Raw genomic sequence first — 24,309 nt, 5'->3', positions numbered from 1 at the left:
ATTAGACCACATATATTGAAAACAACAATCATTTCAAAATCTTTGATAGTCATGCGGCTACCCTACTTTACGCAGGACAAGTGATTTGTGCTTACTTCAAAGACTGAAAACTGAGCCAGAGCCATTAGAACCTTATCTGAGGACAACCACTGGTGGGGATTTCCCATTGGCTGGAATTTCTTTCTGTTGCTGCTTTTGTTGCCAGATGCATGTCTATATCATCAAGACGGTGGTGTCTGTGAATGTGTAAAGAAGGCTCATAGATCTCAATAGCTTGAAGTCTCAGTAAAGTGTGTACTTAGCGACTCAGTGGAAGACATTGTTTTAACAAGTTAGAATTCTTAGCCAAGGTCTCTGCGTAATAGCAGTCTACACATCCAGGAACGGCTGGAAGGAAACTTTGGCTTCTTTCCAGTTACAAGCCTTTCTGAAGGGCTGTGATATCAGAGATGCACAAGGGACCTTGGAATGAGGGAGGGTCAATACTGGTCCACAAATTCTTTAGGATTAAGGACAACTCTATGGGATATTTACAGTATAGGATTATAAATAATCTAAATGACCAGTAATAGAAGAATATTTAAATAATTACGATGGTACAGCAACAAGGTGAAATATGTCGTAATCAAAAATCATTTATGTGAAGAATTTTCCTTGTCATGGGAAAAGAATCACAATATGTTAGGTTAAAAAGCAGTATACAAAATGGTATGGATAATATTATGCTGCTACTATTAAAAATGTGTATGTATATTGAAAAGAGACTAGAAAATATGTCTGTGTACAGTGATAGCGGGATAATGAGTGAATTCCTTTTTATACTTTTTAGTTTCCCAGCTTTCCATGGTAATATCTTTACTTTCCATTAACCAAAAAACCTACACCACTAAAAATACTAATTGACAAATTTGACACAATAGGAAGCAACATACTTCATGAAAGTTATACATTTTGGATTCTTCTTGCCATTTCTTGCAGAATGATTTAGAGTGGCTTACATCTTTAAAAAAAAAAAAAGATTAAACCAGTGTACTAAGTAGAAAATAACGGAATGGAAAGACATGACTTCTAAAGTGTACTCTAGCCCCAAAGGTCTATGTTTCTAAATCAAACACATAGTTTTTTTAAAAAAGGAAAATTATTCCATTAACCAAGGAACTCAGAAAAAATACGTATACTTTCCCAAAATCAGGCTATGTCTTCTCATGAGTAAATTACAATGTCATATGATTGGAGTTGAATTTTTGTAACTTAGTCATGCTCCTTGTATGATGTTATCAGTTGCTGTTTACCTAACAAGGTGAGAGTTAAGATTCTGACTTTTTAACATGAATAGTCAGGCTGATGAAAGGTGAAATGAACTGAAGTTCTTTCGTTTTAAGAGAAGTTGTTTTCAAGAGAAAAACTAATCAAAAATATCCAATAGTTTAAAAACTTAGTTTAACATTACTGACTACTTTGCATCACAAGTGTTTTTCATTGTGTACCCAAACAAGTTAAAATTTTATTTATAAAATACAGGTCACCCAAAAAGGTGGAGCGGAATAATTTATTTTATTTATCTCTGTTTTTCTTTTCCTGCTATATCTGTTTCTACATTTTAGAAAGTAACTATTAGGAGGGATTTTAGTGGTGAATATCATTAGAGAAATTCCAAGTTTCTTCTTCTTGGCAAGTAAAATTGTTAACTTTTATAAAAGCAAGTATTCGACTCCTATAACTCGACTTGAAGGAGTTTAAGGTCTGTGTCTGGTGTCCTCACCGGGTACCCATTTGATCCCTGGCACAGAGTAGGTGTTCACCGATTATTTCTTTAATGAATGAATGGGCAACAAACGAGATGGAAAAAGCAGAACTGGTCTTAATATCAGCTAAAGCTAGTTGTAGTCAAACTGCATAAAAGTTAATAAAACTTCATTTATTAACTTCACTTATCTGCTGTGAACAGATAACTATCTTGGATATTTCCGGTGATCCCTCAGTTTGGTAACTCTCTGTTACAAGTGAAATAATTTGAATATGGGAGGTTAGAGAAGGCAGAAATCTTTAAGAGTGTGTTAGAAACCTCTTTTTAATCACAAAATAAAATGCAGGGCCCTGGCAATATTTCCAGGCAGCAGCTTTAGCTACTAAGAACACTAAAGATAAAAATCGGTTTGTATCATGTTGTTCCCGGCAGAAGCAGTTACCAGTTAGTAAAATCTGTTTGCATGGTGATTACCTTGATCTAAGGTGGCAAGTCTAGAAAAGGACCAGAAGAGGGAAAGACACATCTATTAGCTGCTTGGCCAGGGCAGTATGGAATTGGCAGAGGACAAATAGACCTGGGGTTATTTCTGTTCTTGTACAAAGAACAGAGGATAAAGTTTCTTTGCCTTTCTTGCAATTTCATCTGTGACCATAACCATTCCTCACATTCGCCCAATTAAATGACATTTAATTCACTCAATTAAATGTCCAGATAAGTATCATGATGTGGTTAAGAGCACAGGCATACAAACGAATTGAACTGGGACACGTTATTTGAAGTCTCTTTGCTTCAGCATCTCCAAAAATGGAGACAAAATTCATATTTGTCTCACAGTGTTGTTTTGAGGACAGAATTAGTGAAACTATGTAAAGTACTTACACACGATGACAGGCATATAGTAAATATTAAATAAATGTTAGCTATTACTATTAGTAGTAGTAGTAATATTATTAGATATTTTCTCTTCTCTAGAACCTAAAACTTGTGAGGAAAATTAAGAAAATATCTCAAAGAGTTCTATTTCCTTTACTTTAATATGTATTTTCTTCTCCCTCACCTACATTTAAATAATGTTATGTGTCAGGGAAGGTGAGGATATAGGAGAAGATCTCAATAACTAGAGAAGTAGAAGTTCAAACCCAAGAAAGTTGGGGAAAACGAGAGAGCCATCTCTGAGCTTCACTTTATTAGATGCTATTGCAATTCCATTTACACTGAGGCTTTAAGAATTTTGTCACAAGAACCTGAAATTTCAATGATTTACACTGAATCTGGTCACCTCTATTATGTTGATCATCATGCTTATGTTACTACGTTTATTTTCAACAATGCGAAAGCAGAAAAGTCCTTTCAGAAGAAACTCATATAACCAGCTGGCCATCTTACGCCTCAAGGTAACACAAGCCAGTTGGGAACTGGATGGTTCAATAATTCTTATACTGCACTGTCTCTTCTCCCTAAGTAGAAAGTAACATAAAGTGTTCAGGCAGGCAAAACTTCACTGAACCCAGCAGTTGCCAGTTTTCACCTAGTGGAGTAGAACAGTCGATAGCTCAGCTACGGAAGCAGGGTAATGACTTTTCTAGTTAGCAGTTGTAATGGGAAAAAAAACCTGAACTTAACTAAAGAGAGGAACAGTGATTTTAAAACTCCAGCGAAGTAAAATCAATTTAGCTGAGCATTTTATAGTGAGGATTGGCTGGAGAGATGGATTTCCATTCAAAATGCCCTTGATACACCAGAAAAGTGGGCAGAGATAGGCTTAAGTAGGATAAAGCTTAAGTAGGATAAGTGCAGGGTTTTCACTAGGGAAGCCTGTCTGGGTTGCACGTATGAAAGACAGAAAATTACCGCCATTTGCAGAGAAGATAGAAAACATTCTTGAGGCTAAAAAGTGACCACAGACTAGACGAGACCCACAGAGACGCTTCATGGGATGAAGTGCTTTTTAACAAAGAAGACCCAGAACTACAATATAATCCTATTACTATGTCCCATTTCGCTTATGCCAACAGAGCCTGTGATTTCAGCAAGATCCTGAGAGAAGAGCATCCAGAAAGAAAACAGGAATGATTTAATAATGGATTGAAAACAGGCTCTGGGAGGAACGGCCAAAGGAATGGAGATATTTGACCTATAAAGGAAGAGGCTGAAGTAGATGTGTTAATATGAGTCTTTATTCTGAGAATAGGACCTTTTTTCTTTCACGTTTCTTCCAGGTAGCAAAGACAGGGTGGGAAAGAGGGACTTGAAGAGGTAACACTTATGAGGGTTTAAGTAACCTGCCCAAGAAGACGTAGCTAGAGAATGTCAGAGCCAGACATAAGTCCACATTTCCTTGATTCCAACATGCAGGCTCTTTCCACTGTTCTACACTGTCTTCCTGTTGGTGTTTTTGCTTGAGATTTTTAGTAATTCATGCAAGTTTCTGGATATTTTGTTGCTTTTAGAGGAGACAGAGATAAAAGTCTCACTACCTTGGAGCCCAACAGTTCCCAGACATAACATGTGGCCATTAGACATCAACGCCAGCAGAACCGGTCAAGATTTACAGCTTTGCTCTGGAATTAAACTGATAGTTACTGTCTACATTTCTCTTGTTACTACTTGTTTTATAGTTTAACATCACAGGAATATAGCACGGAAAAAAAATCCAGCCTCACCTCAGCTAAATCTTGAAAGATAAGACATCTTCTGGGTACCATTCAACGTCTTAATGTATAAGTTACGTAAATAAGCCCTTTGTTTTAGTCCAGTTGGACAAAGCGTGGCTTTTAATTCAAATACTCATCACAAATCTAAGCTACACCCTACATATTTTAGATTCTCTACTGTAACTGCTAATGGAGACCTTGCTTCACCATCATTTTAACAACAATGATGATGGTGGTGATAGGGGGGGATTGTGTGTGTGTGTGTGTGTGTGTGTGTGTGTGTGTGTGTGTGTGTATGTGTGTATTTTATGTGTAAATGTCTGCCTGTGTAGTATGAAGAAGAATCAGTAATTGCAGAGTAGAAATAACAGTAAGCTTTAAATGAAAATACTTTTGACTATGTTAGCGATGGAGAAATGGACCAGATAGGGAGGAAATGGGGAGAAGACTAGAAAGAAAAAGGGGGGGAAACGGGAGTAGAAGGAGAGAAAGATAGAAGGCAGGGAAAGAAGAAAGAGAGTAAGAAGGGAGAAAAACTAGACTGACCCTGAGGACCCTCATTTGAGATCGCTCATGATGCATCACAGCCATCTGTACATAACACAAGAAATGAGAATGTGTACTTCGAAGAGAAATTCGTGTTTGGAGTTTTCTAACATCAGAGTAGATTTGGAGCTTACAGCATATCTATACGGTGTCCTTTCAATACAAAGATAATGTTACTGACCCATTGCTAAAAAATACATGGATTTTGACACATTGTTCTGGAAATAGACATGGATTTCCATACCACTCATGCCAATTACCTGCTCTTTCTTCTGCCTAATAACCTACATCACCAGGATGGAAGACTGGAGCTGAGATTTATTCCAAGTCTACGTAACTGAACAAAAGCAAGCGGTCTGTCCAGTGACCAAAGCGCAGATGCTAAACATCCGTACCTGTCCATCGGTTCCAATGGTGCCTCCACAGTCCGTGAGCAGCTCTGACATGTCATAGTAGCTAACGAACTCCCATAAGCAGGCTTCCAGGTTCAGATTTCGGTAGAAGCGCAAGGTATTGGAACCCCTGATAGATGAGCTGTACTGGTAAGGATACGTCTCTCCAATTATTTCTGGATTTTTGGTAGCCTCAGTCAAGAACCCGTGGTGGGTCTTTACTTCAGTATAATCCAGGAGGTTGGAGCATTTGTGGTTTCCAACTCGTGTGCCATCAGGGCTGAGGGTGAGCTCAAAGTTGGAGAGCTCCTTGGTGGAGATCACGGGGAGCATGCCTACAAGGGATTTTTGTAAATCACTGTTACCATTTTTACCAACAGCAAAGGCCTTTGAACACTTTATAATCTCTTTATCTCTTGAGAAGACAAGTGTTATAAAATACTGCAGAGCAGTGATTATAAAAGTGGTATCTTAGGACCCCGGAGGATCCCGAGAATATTTCAGGAGATCTATAACATTAAAGCTATTTTCACGACTGTAAGGTATTATTGGACTTTTCCACGCTTATTTTCTCAGTAGTGTACAGTGGAGTTTCTCAGAGGCTAAAATAAATCATATATTGCAATGGATTGAATGCAGAAGCAGACATAAGAATCCAGCTGTCTTTTATTAAGCCAGACACTAAAGATATTTTCAAAAATGTGGAACTATGCCACTTTTTTGTTTTGCTTTATAAATTGTAGTTCTTTTTCTTAAAAGTATGTTTTTCGTGTTAACACGTAATAGATTTATTCTTATTTAAAAATTAATGAATAAATACATATTTAACAATACCTCAATTTTAAATCCAGTAAATATTTATAGCTATAACCCACAAAACAAAAGGTCTTTGTAGCCATAAATAATGTTGAGGGTGTCCTCAGACCAAAAAGTTTGAAAACTACCACTATACGGTATAGGCTAAGAGTTGGCAAACCTCTTCTGTAAAGAGCCAAACTGTAAATATTGTAAGGATTTGTGGGCCACAAGGTCTCTGTTGCAACTGCTCAAAGCTGCCATTGCAGAGCCAGAGCTGCCACAGATGATTTGTAAAGGAATTCACATAACTGTGTGCAAGAAGACTTAATCACGGCCAATGGATTAGAATTTTATATAATTTTCATGTGTCATGAAATATTCTACTTTCAAAGAAGAAGAAGGTTTGGTTTCTTCCAAACATTAAAAAATGTGAAAACCATTTTTAGCTTGCAGACCATAAAAAAAAAAGGTAGAAGGCTAGATCCAGTCCATGGGACACAGTTGGTTGAGCCCTGGCATAAGCAATGCAGCAAAAAGGACTGTGAAAGGGGTCTTCTCTTGACACCTTTTCCACCTCTCCCTCTTAGATCCTCTGGCCCCGCAAAAGAACTGGTCAGCTTCTGCGGAGCTACGGCTATCGAATGTTTCAGAAAATGCTAAGTCAAGCTCTAGGAGAAGCACGAGGGACCAATCTTTCTATTAGGAAGAACTATTATAGGTCTGCCCTTCCCTGATGGTCCCTTCTGCCCTCTGCACATCTGAATCACACCTCCCATATGGGTCTAAAGGCAGGGTGGTCAAACATGGACCCAACATTACACTGTAAAGTAAGGAGGTGCAGATTTCTGTGCACCTGTGCCCACCAGCAGAAATTTGGGTTTGTAATAAGCAGACAAAGCAGAATTATGTCCTTTCCATAAGGCAGGTAAATTCTACCTTGTAGTTCCTAATATTGCCTAATGCTTCCTGTCCTTTAGGTACTTAAAATATAACTAACATACTAAGTAATAATATTAATATACTTCAGGAATAAAGCGAATTAAGAGGAATAGAACTTGAAAATGTCTTCTGTACCTGAGGAAATGTTCATAAAATGTGGGTAAAGTTACTGACTCAGAAATTCTGCCCACACTTCCCTATCCAGAGAAAATGGACACAGAATTTAACATTGTTAATTGCTTTTTTTTTTTACCTTATTTTAATGCCTAGGAAATGTCTTAGTTGTTGCAATAAATACTGGGAAAGATCTACGAGACTCCAGATATGGAAAAGCAAACAGGTGTTGAAGGCAGGGACTGAGATTCCAAATTGCTTTCCTGTAAGTCCAAGCTCAAGAGTTTTGAAGGCACACTGTGCCGTGTCATAAAAGACAGCAAGCACGTTAACCAAAGCTTTGTTTCATTGTGTTGTGACATGTGTGAAATTTATCTAATTTTAAAGAACGTCAAAATTGTCAGACTTGAGAAGAAAACCGGGCAGAAAGAAAACAGAAACACTCAAAAGAAGCAGGACTTGAAGCTTAAGTTGCAAACTGAGCATTTATTGTATGCTTGGTCATTCAGAAAACAGGCAGACCTCAGAGATATTGCAGGTTTGGTTCCAGACCAACGCAATGAGGCAAGTATTGAAATCAAGTGAGTCACATGAATTTTTTGTTTCCCAGTGCGTATAAAAGTTATGTTAAAATTTACTAGGATATAGAAGATGTGGTACATATACACAACGGAATATTACTCAACCATGAAAAGAATGAAATAATGCCATTTGCAGAAACTTTGGATGGACCTAGAGATTACCATACTAAGTGAAGTAAGTCAGACAAAGACAAATATCACTTATATGTGGAATCTGATAAAAAAAGTGATATGAATGAATATTTACAAAACAGAATCAGACTCACAGAGCTCGAAATCAAATTTATGGTTACCAAAGGGGAAACGTGGGAGGAAGTGACCAATTAGGAGACTGGCTTGGGATTGACATATACACACTACTGTGTATAAAATAGATAACTAACAAGGACCCACTGTATAGCACAGGGGACTCTACTCAGTTTTCTGTAATAACCTATATGGGGAAGAATCTGAAAAAGAATGGAAAATATATACATATGTATAACTGATTCACTTTCCTGTACACCTGAAACTAACACAACATTGTGAGTCAACTATACTGCAACAAAAAAATTAAAAACAAACCATACTGTAGGCTATAAAGTGTGCAATAGCGTATGTCTAAAAAGCAAGGTACACACCTTCATTAAAAAATACTCTGTTACTAAAAAATGCTAACTATCCCAAGGGAGTCTTAATCTTTTTGCTGGTGGAGGGTTTGAAATATTGAGAGAATTACCAAAATGTGAGACAGAGACATGAAGTGAGCAGGTGGTGTTGGAAAAATGGCGCTGACAGACTTGCTGGAAGCGGGGTTGCCACCAACCTTCCATTTTTAAAAAAACGCAGTATCTGGGAAGTGCAATAAAATGAGGTCTGCCTGTGTTCAGTCAAATAAAGCAGGTAAAGAGAAGCCCAAACCACCTCCATGGATTTGCTTTCCCAAGTCACCTACCGTCTATGTGGGGCATGGTGACGGCGAGCCTGATGAGGTTGGTATACTCTGGGTCCTCGGGACCCGTGTAGCGCAATTTAGCTGAGAAGGGCTCTGCTCCCACTATCCCTGGCACCCGGGGCTGACAAAGACCTCGAGGCAAAATGAAGACATTTATGCTAAAAGAAGATAATAGACAACACTGGAAGTATATATTTTTAAATAGGCACTATGAATTTTCTGTGTACTTTAAAATTCTCTGTGAACTAAGGCACTGCTGAGAGTTGATATTATGACGAAGCAAAAGACCATCATGGGAAAAGTAATCCCAGCAGACAGTTCAATGGCTTCTTCTTAACATTTGGGGTGTTTTATAAAGTTTAAGAAAAAATAAATATTGTTCAATGTGATTTAATTTGTGCTGGACACCGTCTGTTATGGTCATATTCACAAAATCGTCTTAACATGAAGTATAAACAGGCATAGTAAAAATGATTGAAAAACAACAGGAAAAAGTAAGTGTAGCTTAATTAAATGAATGAGATTGTTACCTTAGAATTAAATCCTTAAGACTAGTCATAAAATTTACATTATTTATAATAAAACTAAAAATGCACTCATTCTAAAAAACAAAAACTAGCCTTCTTAGAATCAGAGAGCAAAATATATAGTTTTCTCTATATATGTAATTTCTTACAGTATGTGTATTATAAATTATAACTCATTGTCTAATCTATCTATCTATCTAGAATTTTAACATGAAAAACTTCCTCGTATGTTTGCTTTGAAAGCACTGTAGTGTCTTCATTTTAATACCATGGAAGAGACCGCCCGATGCTGGATCACAGTTTCCAGAGAACTAGGCAATAAATAACTTCTTTTCTGTCTGTAGAAAACAGATCAGAATCAGGCCCTAGCATCTGGGAGGTCTGCTCTGTTAATTGGGGGTGACTCACTTCAAGGCATTGTTTAATTTAGTTTTGGTACCAACACAACAGTTTGGTTTTAAGAGAAATCTAAAAACCAGACATTCTAATCCTAATAAAAGAACATGGTTACTCTACGTGTTATCAATAAATATTGATCCTGAGTATATAATGGTGGGAGGTGGTACATATAACTTTTCTTGCTGCAACATATGTACATCCGAAGTGTTGTACACAAATGGAATTTTTAGAAATAGAATCTTATTAAAAGACTGTTATTTGAAAACTCTGATTTAAACATTCTTCTGCAGAGTAAAGGATTAGTTTATAAAGTGGATTTCCTGTCTCGTCAGTGTTGTCTCCGGCCACATGTATCTTCCGCCTCCACTGTGTCCGGGCCCTAGCCCTGACCTCAACCTCCCCTCTAATAACCAAGTATGGACACTAGTACACACCTCTCTACCTGGACTGTCCTTCCCCTCCTGCCCCAGCAAACTCCTGTTCAGCCAGCCACCAGCTGGGAGTGATACGGCATCACATATGAGCTGCCCTGTCCAGATCCGACCCTTGCGTACCAACTGCTTCGTCTCCTGATCTCCCTTCCTCTCCCTTTCATCCTGCCCCATTTCTCTGCTTGTAGTTCCCAGAATACTCCACGTTTTTTCATGCTTCTACGAGTCATTGCTCATGCTTGTTTTCCCCTACTGTTTTCAAGACTCAGCTTAAGCATCTCCTCTTTGATGAAACCTTTCCAGATCCACTCAGGCTAGAACCCATCACTACTACTTTTGCATTTCTGTGTCCTGTCCAGACTAAAATTTGTCTGTGTCTTCAGTTTGAGTATGGACTCCTGGAAGGCAGGAATCCTGCCTTATTTTTCATATGACAGCCAAAAGCCTGACATATGCTCAGTGATCGAAAAATGCAAAATGAATAAATATTTGTTTTCTAATGAATATTTTTGCGAAAATAGATTATCATTTAAAAATACTTATAGAGGGCTTCCCTGGTGGTGCAGGGGTTGAGAGTCTGCCTGCCGATGCAGGGGACACGGGTTTGCGCCCCGGTCCGGGAAGATCCCACATGCCGCAGAGCGGCTGGCCCGTGAACCATGGCCGCTGAGCCTGCGCGTCCGGAGCCTGTGCTCCGCAACGGGAGAGGCCACAACAGTAAGAGGCCCGCGTACCGCAAAAAAAACAAAAAACAAAAACAAAAAAAAAAAACCGTATAGAGTATTACGGAATACATGGGGCATTTGGAGGAATGAATAACTGGAAATTAGACATATATAACATTCCATGGTATTCCAGCGACCTTCATGTGAAAACGGCCATGCACTACCTTCTTCTCTGCCGATGGTTACGGTAGGGCTCATCAGCTCCAAGCCTTCATTGCCATCGGCATTCACAGCCCGAGCCGCACACTGCACCCTGGAGCCAGGCTGGAAGTATATGGAGTCTAAACTGATCCTCTTGGATGAAGTGAAAAAGGTGTCAAAGTCCACTTCTCTCATGGGGCTGGTGACTCCGTCGGGGCCCGCGGGTGCGCTGATCAGCCATCGGTACCGGGTCAAAGTGTCATTGATGTTCTCACTTGCACAAATGGATCCTGTTTTGTCATAGTCCGGATATTTAGGGTTGCAAGCCTATGGGAAACAAATAACTATGTTAGGGCCGCAGTTTAGAACAAGGTGGAAATTATTCCTCTTAAGTTCTCTCTCCCTTAGTGTTTTCACTGCTACTTTTTTTCCATTTCTACATGTTATTCATGCAACTTTCAAATTCCTAGTCCTCGCAATGCTAGCTTTTATGAACTCTAATCTTGCATTTCAAACAGCTTATTGGCCGTTTCCACCTTTAACCTGATACGAGTAAAAGTGATACTCATTTCATCATCTCTCGAATCCTCAAAGTTGCCGAATCGTTCTTTTCTCTCTCCCTCTCTTCTCTCTCTCATTTTGCCCCCAACATCCAGTGGGTCAGTGAACTTGGTTGATTCTTTTTGTAGGATGTCTCTTAAGTTGGTCTTTTCCTTCCCATTCCAAGCATCACCTTTCTATCTAATTCAGGGCCTTTCTCGTCAGGTGACCACAGTTGCCATGGTAACACTCCAATACAACCCCTCTCCTCATGCCATTCTTCTGTGCAAGAGCTCCCTGCTACCCAACAAATAAAGTGCACGTTCCTTAATATAACATTTCAAGACCTCTGTAACTTGCACCGCATTATTATTTCTGCCTTGCTAATCCAATAAACATTTATTGTATACCTATTATATGTAGGTCATTACACCAGGGGTATTGCAAAGTAAGCATAAATGCGTCCCAGTTTTTGCTCACAAGGAGCTTATAATTCAAAGGTAAGAGAAGGCAATTGAAAAAGTAACTATGCCATTTGTAAGGCAACCACTTCATACAGGAATGACGTTTCCTTATGTGATTCTTTATTTTTTTATAGGTATAGGAATGCCAGAGATTCTGTGCATTAATTTTGTATCTTGCTACTTTATCAAATTCATTGATTAGCTCTAGTAGTTTTCTGGTAGCATCTTTAGGATTCTCTATGTATAGGATCATGTCATCTGCAAACAGTGACAGCTTTACTTCTTCTTTTCCAATTTGGATTCCTTTTATTTCCTTTTCTTCTCTGATTGCGGTGGCTAAAACTTCCAAAACTATGTTTAGTGGTGAGAGTGGGCAACCTCGTCTTGTTCCTGATTGTAGTGGAAATGGTTTCAGTTTCTCACCATTGAGGATGATGTTGGCTGTGGGTTTGTCATATATGGCCTTTATTATGTTGAGGAAAGTTCCCTCTATGCCTACTTTCTGCAGAGTTTTTATCATAAATGGTGTTGAATTTTGCTGAAAGCTTTCTCTGCATCTATTGAGATGATCATATGATTTTTCTCCTTCAATTTGTTAATATAGTGTATCACATTGATTGATTTGCATGTATTGAAGAATCCCCGCATTCCTGGAATAAACCCCACTTGATCATGGTGTGTGATCCCTTTAATGTGCTGTTGGATTCTGTTTGCTAGTATTTTGTTGAGGATTTTTGCATCTATGTTCATCAGTGATATTGGCCCATAGTTTTCTTTCTTTGTGACATCTTTGTCTGGTTTTGATATCAGGGTGATGGTGACCTCGTAGAATGAGTTTGGGAGTGTTCATCCCTCTGTTATATTTTGGAAGAGTTTGAGAAGGATAGGTGTTAGCTCTTCTCTAAATGTTTGATAGAATTTACCTGTGAAGCCATCTGGTCCTGGGCTTTGGTTTGTTGCAAGATTTTTAATCACAGTCTCAGTCTTAATTTCAGTGCTTGATATTGGTCTGTTTATATTTTCTATTTCTTCCTGGTTCAGTCTCAGAAGGTTGTGCTTTTCTGAGAATTTTCCATTTCTTCCAGGTTGTCCATTTTATTGGCATATAGCTGCTTGTAGTAATTTCTCATGATCCTATGTATTTCTGCAGTGTCAGTTGTTACTTCTACTTTTCAATTTCTAATTCTATTGATTTGAGTCTTCTCCCTTTTTTTCTTGATGAGTCTGGCTAATGGTTTATCAATTTTGTTTATCTTCTCAAAGAACCAGCTTTTAGCTTTATTGATCTTTGCTATCGTTTCCTTCATTTCTCTTTCATTTATTTCGGATCTGATCTTTATGATTTCTTTCCTTCTGCTAACTTTGGGGCTTTTTGTTCTTCTTTCTCTAATTGCTTTAGGTACAAGGTTAGGTTGTTTATTTGAGATGTTTCCTGTTTCTTAAGGTAGGATTGTATTGTTATAAACTTCCCTCTTAGAACTACTTTTGCTGCATCCCATAGGTTTTGGGTCGTTGTGTCTCCACTGTCATTTGTTTCTAGGTATTTTTTGATTTCCTCTTTGATTTCTTCAGTGATCACTTCATTATTAAGTAGTGTATGGTTTAGCCTCCATGTGTTTGCATTTTTTACAGATCTTTTCCTGTAATTGATATCTAGTCTCATAGCGTTGTGGTCGGAAAAGATACTTGATACGATTTCAATTTTCTTAAATTTACCAAGGCTTGATTTGTGACCCAAGATATGATCTATCCTGGAAAATGTTCCATGAGCACTTGAGAAAAATGTGTATTCTGTTATTTTTGGATGGAATGTCCTATAAATATCAATTAAGTCCATCTTGTTTAATGTATCATTTAAAGCTTGTGTTTCCTTATTTATTTTCATTTTGGATGATCTGTCCATTGGTGAAAGTGGGGTGTTAAAGTCCCCTACTATGATTGTGTTACTGTCCATTTCCCCTTTTATGGCTGCTAGCATTTGCCTTATGTACTGAGGTGCTCCTATGTTGGGTGCATAAATATTTACAATTGTTATATCTTCTTCTTGGATCGATCCCTTGATCATTATGTAGTGTCCTTCTTTGTCTCTTGTAATAGTCTTTATTTTAAAGTCTATTTTGTCTGATGTGAGAATTGCTACTCCAGCTTTCTTTTGATTTCCATTTGCATGGAATATCTTTTTCCATCCCCTCACTTTCAGTCTGTATGTGTCTCTAGGTCTGAAGTGGGTCTCTTGTATACAGCAAATATATGGGTCTTGTTTTTGTATCCATTCAGCCAATCTGTGTCTTTTGGTTGGAACATTGAGTCCAGTTACATTTAAGGTAATTATCGATATGTATGTTCCTATTCCCATTTTCTTAACTTTTGGGTTCGTTATTGTAGGTCTTTTCCTCCTCTTGTGTTTCTTGCCTAGAGAAGTCCCTTTAGCAATTGTTGTAAAGCTGGTTTGGTGGTGCTGAACTCTCTCAGCTTTTGCTTGTCTGTAAAGGTTTTAATTTCTCCATCAAATCTGAATGAGATCCTTGCTGGTTAGAGTAATCTTGGTTGCAGGTTTTTCTCCTTCATCACTTTAAATATGTCCTGCCAGTCCCTTCTGGCTTGCAGAGTTTCTGCTGAAAGATCAGCTGTTAACCTTATGGGGATTCCCCCTTATGTGACTCTTAAACTATTGACATTTTCATTGGACGATCCCAAACCTTCCCTCACAGGTGGAGCTGCTGTTCTATCTCCTAGTTTGTATAATGATCACATCATGCCTTATAGTAGAGTGACTGATTCTTATATATTTTTCTCTCCCTTATGTTTAAATTCCTTGAGTGTAGAGTTCATATCTTATTTATTTTTCTCTCAGTGGCAAACCCTGAGATAATATGAGATAACACACTATGTGTACATCAGTTAGTAAACCTTTGTTGGATGAAGGAAGAAAAATAGGACCTTTACTTGATCAACAGTTTCCTTTCAAAAGTTCATAGATTAAATCCTGCAGTTTTCCCCCACTTTTATTTCATCATGACAAAGCCCATACTATATTGGTTAATGTTCATGATTATTTTAACTATTTTACAATTTTCCTCAACTTCCTACTCACCGTGATACAGACAACAGGATAACCAGACACAGGTCCAGCACTCTCTCTGGCTCTGTAAGTGTCATCATACATCAGTAAGGACACAATTTGAGGGACAGAAGGAAAAGTGACATCTGCCATGCTGTTCAATTCTTCTATGTACACAATGGCTTTGGTGGCCTAGAAGGAAAAGATAATTCTCCATGATTACTGACATATTAGACTCATGCTGCTTCTATTGTGCAGAACAATACTCACAATGCTTGGCAAGTCCATGGCTTCATTATAGTAAAAATTGTCACACCCAGAGCCTCTGCAGTGTGACAGGCTCTATGTGCTTTGTTCCTCATGACCCTGGCACCTGGGCCATATCTTATGGTGCAGGGGAGGGTACCTGAGTCCTGGGTTGGCCAGTGGCCCGCAAAGTATTTGGGCTTGAATTTTTTTCTCCAAATTGTGATGATAGTAGTTAAGTCTGTCTCGGGGTGGTAAAGTGGAAGATCCATGAAAAAGTCAATTAGTTAATAGTGGGAGGAAAGCTGAAAGAGACCAGGGTGAAGGCAGATGCTAGAGGTCATGTGACAGCATGGACCCTGCTGAAGTGGAAATCAGGTGAAAAGTGAAGCTTCAGAGGAGCAGAGGACAGAAGCACAGGCAGAGGGAGAAGCTGAGTCACAGACCGAAGAGGAACCTGTGAACATCTACTGGGGGTAGAATGACAAGGAAACCCCACTGACACATTTGCCTTTTGCTCCCGAATCATCTTCTAATATCCAACGATACACTGCAGTTTCCAAGCCTATATTTACGTGTGTCTTCTTAAAAGGGGCTTTGATCACTTGAAGTGATTTGAGTGAATCTCTGTTCCTCTTACTCAAAAGAGTTTAATATGATGCTCCATAAAAACTAAAGACTCACTTCTTATGTGATCAAGACTTACAAAAATATATTTGAAAAAGATTTTCTGCCCCTACTTCTTGCATTTTAAATATGACTTAAAAAAAAAAAAACCCAAGGCACTGTAAATACCATCAAGTAGTAAAAATTATAAAATATTAAAAATACCTGTACTTAAGGGAAAAAAAGTCTCCCCAATTTGATCTCATGCTAATAGTGAAACAAATAATAAAAGAAATCGAGTAAATGTAAGCACAGATACTGTAAACATTGGCCTGTTCGTTAAATCATTTAGCTTTAAAAATTAGGCTTAAAGGTCAAAATTCTACGGAAATTACATTTATCTTGAAGAATATCTGGTTGATGAAATAATATAAATTAAATAAACAGAGGAAAGAAGTGCTAGGACAGTAACATTTGGGTCATTGAGGCTCTGGACATCAATTTAATAAAGTTACAATGAGCAGGTGGGAATTTTGAGGGTTAGCAAACTGTTTTGTGGGTTGAAATGTGTGTTTTAATGAGTTGTGGCACTAAATTAATAGCCTCATCTTTGTGCTGAGACTATGCCTTCTCTCTGGAGGTTAACCCCAGATTCAGTCGTTACTGACTAAAATAGGAAGGGTAACTGGGCTGACGTGGGACTCGGAGGCTCTAGTCCTTGAGTTTCTACAAACATGATTTTTCAAGAAAGAGACAGGAATTTTTTATTTTGGCTGCACCATGGGTCTTGCAGGATCTTAGTTCCTTGACCAGGGATCGAACGCATGCCCTCGGCAGTGAAAGCATGGAGTCCTGACCATTGGACCGCCAGGGAATTTAGGACTTTTTTTTTTTTTTTTGCGGTACGCGGGCCTCTCACTGCCGTGGCCTCTCCCGTTGCAGAGCACAGACTCCGGACGCGCAGGCGCAGCGGCCATGGCTCACGGGCCCAGCTGCTCTGCGGCATGTGGGATCTTCCCGGACCGGGGCACGAACCCGCGTCCCCTGCATCGGCAGGCGGACTCTCAACCATGTGCCACCAGGGAAGCCCCAGGACTTTCTTGATTCTTGTTTTCGAATGGAAACAAAATTTATTTAGGAGGTGAAAAGAGATTATGGGCATTGTCTTTATACAAGGGTTGTATAAAGTTGATTACTTAACTGTACACTATGTGATGCTTACATGCATTTTCCATGATAAAATACTGGCCACAAATTTATATCCATAAATTACTTACCTGCGTCTCTGCTATCATATTTTCATCGGGTTTTAGGTGGACAGTGAAGGCCTCTCTCATCTCTCTTACCCCATCGAATATTACTTCAATTTCAACAATGTGCTGGATTTCTCCCTCCTTAAACTCAATTTCTACAAATGCAAAATCACAGGTTTAAATCTTTTACATAGGAATATGTGAAGTTTTTCTTAAGCTTCTCTGACAGTGATCCACAATGAGAAATATATTTCATATTGTGGCCCAGTATACTTACGTGTATATGTTTGTGTGCACACGTGAGTGTGGATAAAATGGAATAAAAAGTTTTAAAAACATCACCTATTCTTACAATATGCATTGCATTCTAATATTTTCTATTCTATTCCATTTTATCCAGAAGAAAATTCTGATCATAAGCTACTAAATTGATTTTTTGACCCACAGTTTGAAAACATGCAGAGTTATGGAATAGACAATCAACAATTTTGATATTGGCACAATCAGACAAACGCACCTCTCATTTCCCAGAATTTCTAAACCAACAGGACATAAGTGAAATATATGATCACAGGCATTACTGAGGGTGAATAGTATTTTCATTATGTATATATCTAGAAAAGCTGGACATAAAATTGTTGAAATTTTTAATATCATGTCAAATTATATTTTTAAAAGACTTCTTTCGGTTGTTGACGTTAATCTTGGAAATTCAGCAATGTTTTTAAAGAAAAATGTTAATGGTGTTTTTTCTCTCACCCTGTCGCTCCTCACTAAAAATAATTCCTTCATTGTCATGAAAATTAAACCCAATAATGGTAATCCTTTTTTAACCATTCATTCTGAGATTCTTAAAATGTTAAAAAATTAATTGATTTTATTGAACTCAAGAATAAGCAGCTGACCAAACTTGAATAAACAATTTTGTTGGTTTTACAATGCCTTGTGAAAAACTGGTTCAGAGGAGAAAATAAAGAATATAATGCATAATCATTCCAATCAGAGACGATAACAGACGCTGCTTTCTCATGTAACGGCGGTATTCAATCATTATAATTCTAAATTAAGAAATCCTTTAAAATGTGGCAGAAGAAAATGTGTCTCCAATGTATTTTTCTTTTCCTACTTCCATCAATTATGAAAAGGACCTTCTTCTTTAAAATTGTGTTTGTAAGCCAGACTCATCTTTAAAATTAGTTCTGTTTCTGGGTACAGCCATTTTCCACACTGGCCTTAGCCAGTTCTTTGATACCATTAGCCTTAGATTTCTCATGCCCCAAGAGGGCGTACAGTCCTCGTTCCAGAGGATGAAAATAGCTGATCACTTCTGGGTCACCAATTTGTTTGATTTGACCTGTGTGAAGGTGCAATGAAAATTTATTTTCTAACCCTTCAACATCTGGGGATTTCATAGAAAAATACAGATGTTTTAGATCTTTTGTACTTTTCTGCCTGGCAACAGTCATCTGGCTATGACAGTACAGGTCTTTCTCAGCACGGAATGGACTTTCTGGTTGAAGAACATTTCCATCACTCCATCTTTCCCTCACACTTTCCTTGCTTCCCTCATTTTCATTGCTTGTCTTGGCCTTGTACACATTTGAGTTTTGTAACCCTCTGAATTATATAAACCTAGTTTCTGAGAAGTTGAAAACTTAAGTGTTTATTTTAAATGCTTAAATTAATTGTTTTCTTACAGTATACATGCTAGGTGATAGTTGTTTCCTCAGCCACTTTAGACTTTTTTTTTTTAAATAAATTTATTTATTTATTTTTTGGCTGTGTTGGGTCTTCGTTGCTGCGGGCGGGCTTTCTCTAGTTGTGGCGAGTGGTGGCTTCTCTTGTTGCAGAGCATGGGCTCTAGGTGCGCGGGCTCAGTAGTTGTGGCTTGCAGGCTCTAGAGCGCAGACTCAGTAGTTGTGGCGCACGGGCTTAGTTGCTCGGCAGCATATGGGAACTTCCTGGACCAGGGTTCGAACCCATGTCCCTTGCATTGGCAGGCGGATTCTTAACTCCTGCACCACCAGGGGAGCCCCTAGACATTTTTAACCCCAAAATATTTGGGTTAAATATTAACCAAAAATATTTCAACGTTTATTCTATATTTAATTTTTTGTTTACCTCAATTTGGACCATAAAAGGAGAAATTAAAATATATTTCAGGAAAGATTATTAAAATTTTTTTATAAACACATGTTGACATTTATAGGATAAAAGAGACACAGGTTGATTTACTGTTATTTAAGTTTTCTCTGATTTCATTTGTCAATTTACTATATACATGTAATTTTGTTTCTGTCTTAGCAAAAAGAATTGTTTTCTTTATAAGAAAAGCATCTTCTGTTAAAGATCTTGTCATCCACATTTAGAAGGTGTTTCCTTCATGTAAAACATGCTCATTTTAGAAATAGTTATTTTAGATTTTATAATTTAGCAGCTGATCAGTTTTTTCCTCTCTTTTTGGGTTTTATGCATATATTTCCAATATATTATCATTCTTTACATAGAAAATAATATGAGGATAACTTTGAAGCTCTACAGTTCATCAAACTTTTACCATATGTGCAAAGAAAATAAGTGTTCCTTTGTAGAAGATGCTAGTTTTTCCAACTGTTTCATTAATTCTATTACTGATTCTGTCACTTCCTAAACTTTGTTCTCAACTGAGCAGACCAAGATGAACGCCTGTAGTCTATGATCATCAAAAACTGTTGGCAGTCTCTATTTTGCCAGTAAACAACCCACAGGGAGAGAGAAGAACTGACTTGTTTTATACTCATAAAAGTAATGGGTGAAATGATCCGAAAGTTTGAAGAAGGAGAGGGATGGATGAAATGTATTCATTATGAGCTCCTAAGGCCCAGAGAATTCATGGGCCCTGTGGTTGGTCATCTGTCCCCCTTTTACTGTCCTCCATTAACATTAAACTTTCTAGCTTGAAGTTTTGCATTGTTGTTGTTCTATGACTATCTTCTTGGCTATCATGCACATTTTCAATGCAATAGGATATTCAGGAAAATTGTTATTTAATATCGGATTGCCATAACGCAGGGAAAACCCACTGAAAATGAAAGGACTGTAGACTCAAAACAGAAGATCATCTAGCACACTAACTCAAAATTTCCCTAACACAGGTACCCAGCAGTCAAAAAGGGAAACTCTGGAAATAAATTCCATTGACTTTGTTTTCCTGAAGGAGATTAATTTAAAGGAGTACATGTATTTGTATTTCAGTTGGATGGATATCTCTCTTCCATTTTCTCAAGGGTACCAGCACTAACACAGTGTGAGCACAACCCATCTGGACACGGGCCCTAGGAGCCCCCATACCTTCCGACACAGGGTGATAGTCCTTTCCAGACGTGGCTGAACCGTCCTTGGTGTGAACCCTCACAACGGAAACCTTTGAAGTGTCTCCTTGGCGAATCACTGGAATTTTTATAACCACCGGCTGCCCTGGTTCTTTGGGTTCACTGACGCTAAATTTGGTTTCTCCAAATTTAATAATTGTCTCTAAAACAGTGGGAGACACAGACAAATTAAATTGTAAAGGGAATGCTTTTTTTCTCCACTTCTAATGGTTTTTCTGTTTCCCATGTGGGAGGAGCTTAATTATATTATTCTCTTGCCTTCCCTCTGTCCCCTCACTCAGTATCACTGGTGTGTCATGAGAAACTGAGCATGCATGGCCCAGCTCCTTCCTTAGCAATTAACCAGCCCCCAGAAATCACGTGCTGTGGGCTGTGTCTATGCGCCAAAAATTTTACACGAGTGGGCCACTGACTAAGGGAAGGGAAGGAGGAAATTGTTGACCCAGGACGACCTGCACCCAAGGGTATGTGAGGAGTAGGGAGGTCTGAATGCCTGGGATTTAGCATTTAGGTATCAACCATATTCTTCAACATAATTTTCAGTTTAAATGGTTTATTTCGTTCTCCACTTATCTTAGTCTTTTTCCTATTTCTCAATTACTTTAAAAGCCAAGTCAGAAAGAGGGGGTTATTTTCTGAGCCACCTAAAACTTTAATACAGATGGATTTCAGTTCCTAATTTACAGTTGAACACAAGAAACAGCTTCTTACTATCAGCATCATCTCTGATCCTTATCAGAGTTTCATTTTGTTCACCAACCACAGCTCCAAAAGGGGAGTTGCTTTGTGGAGTGCCAAGAACCAGACGGAGCTCCTCTACCTCTTCGTATAGTACGTCATCCATCAGCTCAAGGATACAAGGCTTTTCAGTCTCACCTGGAACAATAATAACGACAGGAGGGCAGTCACATCCCGTAGGCCATAAGGGAAGCATCTGCAACCAGGAGGTAAGCCCCACGAGGGCAGGGATGTTGCTTTTTTCCCTGCTGTATCGACAGTGCAAGGAACAGTGTCTGGCATGTAATAAGCCTTTGATTAATATTTGCTGAATGAATGATGAGGTTTGAACATATGCAATGACAGGCCCTATTTGTACAGGGAGTTCTTTAATGCCTGTCTTAAGTTCTGTCACTTATGTCTGAAAACAAGGGGAAAAGAGGAAATGCCAATTTTATTTACAAATTTCTAACATTATGATCAGGAGGCAAATTTAGCAACTTTGTACTGGTTGGTCATTGTTAATTTGACCACAGCACATGTATCTTGTACAATTATTGGATCAAAGTGGTCAAATATTTTATGACATTGGATACATATTAAAAATGTGACATCTGGGCTTCCCCGGTGGTGCAGTGGTTGAGAGTCCGCCTGCCGATGCAGGGGACACGGGTTCGTGCCCCGGTCCGGGAGGATCCCACATGCCGCGGAGCGGCTGGGCCCGTGAGCCATGGCCGCTGAGCCTGCGCGTCCAGAGCCTGTGCTCCGCAACGGCAGAGGCCACAACAGTGAGAGGCCCGCGTACCGTATTAAAAAAAAAAAAAAAAAAAATGTGACATCTATTTCCTTTCATTTCTGTCATTTGAACATTAAGTCTTTCCCAGTACTGTGAAACCTACACATTTGATATGACATTATCTGCTGCATACAGTTTGAATAAACAATATAGCACAGCACTAGAAACTAATCAATAAGTTGATATGGAAACCAAAAGAACATTCATTCACCCTGTTAATCTACCTCCCTTTGTTATCATTTAGTGCACATTAAACCATGTCATAAGCTTGCTGAAATCCAGAACCTGTATTTCCTTGATAGATATTTCACACCCAAAACGTGGCTTCTGCAAATTCCAAATAAAAATTGCAAGCCAAAACTTACCAGGGAGGAAGGTGATGGTGGAGAGATCAGTGTTTGGGCGTTCTTCAAAGTCCATCATCACCTGTGCAGACCCCTGGCGCGTATAGCATCTCACGGAAGACCTGTACTGGATATCTCCACTCCTGTGGATCACGGCAACTATCTGCCCATCATTTTCATTGCCAGTATATACTCGCTCTTTGAATTGCATCTTAGGCACTGAAAAAAAATACAAGAAAATAAACATATGAATCAAAGTGGATAGAAATGTAAGGAAAACGGCATTTCAGAAAACATGGTTTCGTGGGAAGAATAATGGAACAGAAATGAGAAGAACTGGAACCAACTCTCCACTCAGTCACTTGCCAGTGTTTTGGCCTTGAGCAAATCACTTAACTCAGTATTTTGATTTCCTTATCCTTGTAATTTTGCTCTGCCTATTTTGTGGAGTAGGAAGATGCAATGAAATGTGAGAAAGTAGATAAAACCAGAGATTTTAAGATGTCTGTATCTATATATGTTGCTTTACCATGAGCTTTTCAGAATTTCTTGATATGAATAATATTAAATATTGTGCACATAATCACATGCACAGTTTACCTGGACCGTGTTGGAAAAGTTGACAATGACTATAATATTATATCTATTACATAATAGAAAGTGACACCTATACTAGGTCAATTAACTACAGGCCTCATTGACAATAGGTTAGACTCCTCCAAGCAATGTCAGGATCATCGTGGTAGAAGATTATTCAGAATTTTCTTGTGATGACGTGTCAGAGAGCCCTGCCATGTGTCCAGAAGCTTACTGCTTCAGAACAGTGTCTTTGGCACATCATTAGGGGAATTTCAGGAGTCTGGGAGTAAGGAGATAACAGAAAATGTCTTGTGTTGAGAAATCAAAAAAGACCGTTAATACTCAAGGGTTTGTGCAACCCCATGCGGTCCCACCCATCTGTGGGGGGGAGTTCTTGACACACAATCAAGATATTGATAGCAATCTCATTTTTTTAAATTTGCGAGGAAGACTGAAAGTTTTCTTCTGAAGCTGTTTAATTCTATCAAAATAATCAGGATGAGAAAGTAAGACTTGGTCAGCTAAGGTATTATTATGGGTTGAGCTGTGTCCCCTAATTCCCAGGTTGAAGTCCTAACACCCAGTACCTCGGAATGTGACCTTATGTGGAGACAGGGTCTTTACAGAACTAATCAAGTAAAAATGAGGTCATTAGGGTGGGCCCTAATTCAATATGACTGGTGTCCTTATACAAAAGGGAAATTTGGACACAGAGACACACATAGAAGCTGATGTAATGACACACAGGGGAAAAGATTGCCATCTACAAGACAAGAGGGAGGGCTGGAACAGATTCTTCTGTTGCATCCCTTAGAAGGAAGTAACCTTGCTGATACCTTGATCTTGGACTCCTAGCCTCCAGAACTGTCAGACAAGAAATTTCTGAGTCTGTAGTACTTTGTTATGGCAGCCCTAGCAAACTAATACGGGTATATAAACCCTAGTTTATCATTTTACTTAACATTTATATAAAGTCTACCATATCGCTTTACTTATCATCATTAATTAATAAACACTCACAATCTGAGACAGAATCATTTATGGCCACCGTGGCTTTGCTGGGATCACCAAGGGCAGCATTCATAGGCATTCGAAGCACAAGTTCAAATTTCTCAATTCCCTCCAGCACCGGTTGTCCAAGATCATCCAGAATGATAACACGAACAGTCTGCATGTTGACTCCAGGTGCAAAATCTAAATTACGACTGATTCCCACATAGTCTGTTCCAGCTATGACAGTAACAGAAGAATTTTTCAGTTGGGGACTAACTCAATTTAAACAAAATTATGAGAAGCAAACTGTGAAGATATATTTATAATCCTTTTTAAAATATATACACTAGCATACCGTTACAGAAAATACATTTAATGAAATGCAAAAGATTAGTATCTAACCTTTTG

The 24,309-nt window shown here is 38.5% G+C and overlaps 1 protein-coding gene across 1 annotated transcript in view; it reads right to left on the bottom strand.

The window, feature by feature from the left end:
- FREM2 (FRAS1 related extracellular matrix 2) overlaps positions 1-24,309 on the bottom strand; it is a 153,629-nt gene that overhangs the window by 14,246 nt on the left and 115,074 nt on the right. Inside the window, exons 8-16 of the mRNA XM_079902635.1 lie at positions 23,929-24,138; positions 22,351-22,548; positions 21,184-21,348; positions 20,432-20,614; positions 17,126-17,256; positions 15,030-15,188; positions 10,955-11,258; positions 8,709-8,840; positions 5,346-5,677 (exon numbers count right to left, since the gene is read on the bottom strand). Coding sequence (XP_079758761.1) covers positions 5,346-5,677; positions 8,709-8,840; positions 10,955-11,258; positions 15,030-15,188; positions 17,126-17,256; positions 20,432-20,614; positions 21,184-21,348; positions 22,351-22,548; positions 23,929-24,138 — 1,814 coding nt within the window. The remainder of the gene's footprint in view (positions 1-5,345; positions 5,678-8,708; positions 8,841-10,954; positions 11,259-15,029; positions 15,189-17,125; positions 17,257-20,431; positions 20,615-21,183; positions 21,349-22,350; positions 22,549-23,928; positions 24,139-24,309) is intronic.

Source organism: Stenella coeruleoalba (genome assembly GCF_951394435.1).
Source record: "Stenella coeruleoalba genome assembly, chromosome: 18".
Taxonomy (NCBI): domain Eukaryota; kingdom Metazoa; phylum Chordata; class Mammalia; order Artiodactyla; family Delphinidae; genus Stenella; species Stenella coeruleoalba.
This window is presented reverse-complemented; position numbering and strand designations above follow the sequence as displayed.